General features: G+C 59.7%; 1 protein-coding gene across 1 annotated transcript in view; it reads right to left on the bottom strand.

The window, feature by feature from the left end:
* Positions 1–327: 327 nt before the first annotated feature.
* LOC100546688 (transducin-like enhancer protein 1) overlaps positions 328–1,269 on the bottom strand; it is a 4,820-nt gene continuing 3,878 nt past the window's right edge. Inside the window, exons 8-10 of the mRNA XM_010724838.3 lie at positions 1,124–1,262; positions 937–1,013; positions 328–830 (exon numbers count right to left, since the gene is read on the bottom strand). Of these exons, the coding sequence (XP_010723140.1) occupies positions 723–830; positions 937–1,013; positions 1,124–1,262 (324 nt within the window). The 3' untranslated portion in view covers positions 328–722. The remainder of the gene's footprint in view (positions 831–936; positions 1,014–1,123; positions 1,263–1,269) is intronic.

Below are 1,269 nucleotides of genomic sequence, written 5' to 3'. Positions count from 1 at the left end.
TGGTACCGATTCCATAGCACCAATTTTCTGCTGCAGCCCCAGCTGTGAATTATCAATGAAGAGATGTATTTAATGGCGTTTTCAAATCCTTACTAATTAAAAAAAAAACGGAAAAGAGTGCTTGGTGTGGTGTGGTGTGGTGTGTGGGGGGGGGCTGAGCTCCTGTAGGGCTCGTGGGGTGATGGGGAGGACCTTGATGTACACAGGGACTCTGCTCCTGGGCGTGCTGAAATGCCATGAGGGGCTGAAATGCTCCCTCCCCCCTCACCTGGTTCTGTGCAGAGCAGCCCCCAGCCCCATCCACCCCTGCCCTGCGATGCACCGCGCTGCTGTTTTCTTTTTATTATTAAATATGCCCTGGGAGGTGCGGGGGGAGATGAGGAGAGCTCTCATCCTGCCCAGCCCAGCACTTTAACAAAACAAAAAACAAACAAAAAACACAAAAAATGACATTACAAAAGAAAGCCCCCCTTCACTCCCCCAACCCCCAGCCCCCGTTTAGAAACAAACCAACCAATAACGAACCAAAGGAGGAGGAAACCCCTGGGAAGGGCCATGCGAGCAGCAGCTGCCTGCCAGCACTGCAGGGTCCCCATCGCCAATTGCTCCAGGCCTGGGCTGCCACCCCTCTGCGTCGGAGTCCGTCTGTCCGTCCCCATGGCTGTGAGTCCGTCTGCTCTCAGGGAACAGAGCCAGGCCGTGGCTGTTCACCTCCGTGACTCTCAGTAAATGACTTCGTAGACCGTCGCTTTCTTGTCTCCGGAGCCGGTGACGATGAACTGATCGTCGGTGGAGACGTCGCAGCTGAGGACGGACGAAGTCTCCTTGGACTGCAGAGAGGGGAGGGCAGGGCTGGGTGCCGGCACCTGGTGTGCAGGACCGGGTGCTGAGGGAACGTGGCTGGCGCTGAGCAGCGCTGGGGGCAGCTCGGCTCACCTGGAAGATGCTGGCTCCGTAGGGCGTGCGCCAGGCGTTGAGCAGGTTGTCCTTCCCCGTGCTCACAAACCACTTCCCTGGGCAGGACACAAAGCAGCGGTGTGGGACCCCTGGGGCACGGAGGGGCGGGGCTGCAGGGCCCCCCCCCCAAAGGGTGCAGCCCAAAGGAAGCAGGTGGTGCCCGTACCGCAGGCGGCGAACTTGAGGGAGAGGACGCAGCTCTCGTGGAGGTGCAGCTGGTATTTGTCGGGCTTGGTGACGTGCAGGATCTCCACGTTGCTGCTCTCCATGCCCACCGCCAGCCACTCGCCCGTCGGGCAGTGCCCCAGGGAG

Source organism: Meleagris gallopavo, chromosome 30 (assembly GCF_000146605.3).
Source record: "Meleagris gallopavo isolate NT-WF06-2002-E0010 breed Aviagen turkey brand Nicholas breeding stock chromosome 30, Turkey_5.1, whole genome shotgun sequence".
NCBI lineage: Eukaryota > Metazoa > Chordata > Aves > Galliformes > Phasianidae > Meleagris > Meleagris gallopavo.
This window is presented reverse-complemented; position numbering and strand designations above follow the sequence as displayed.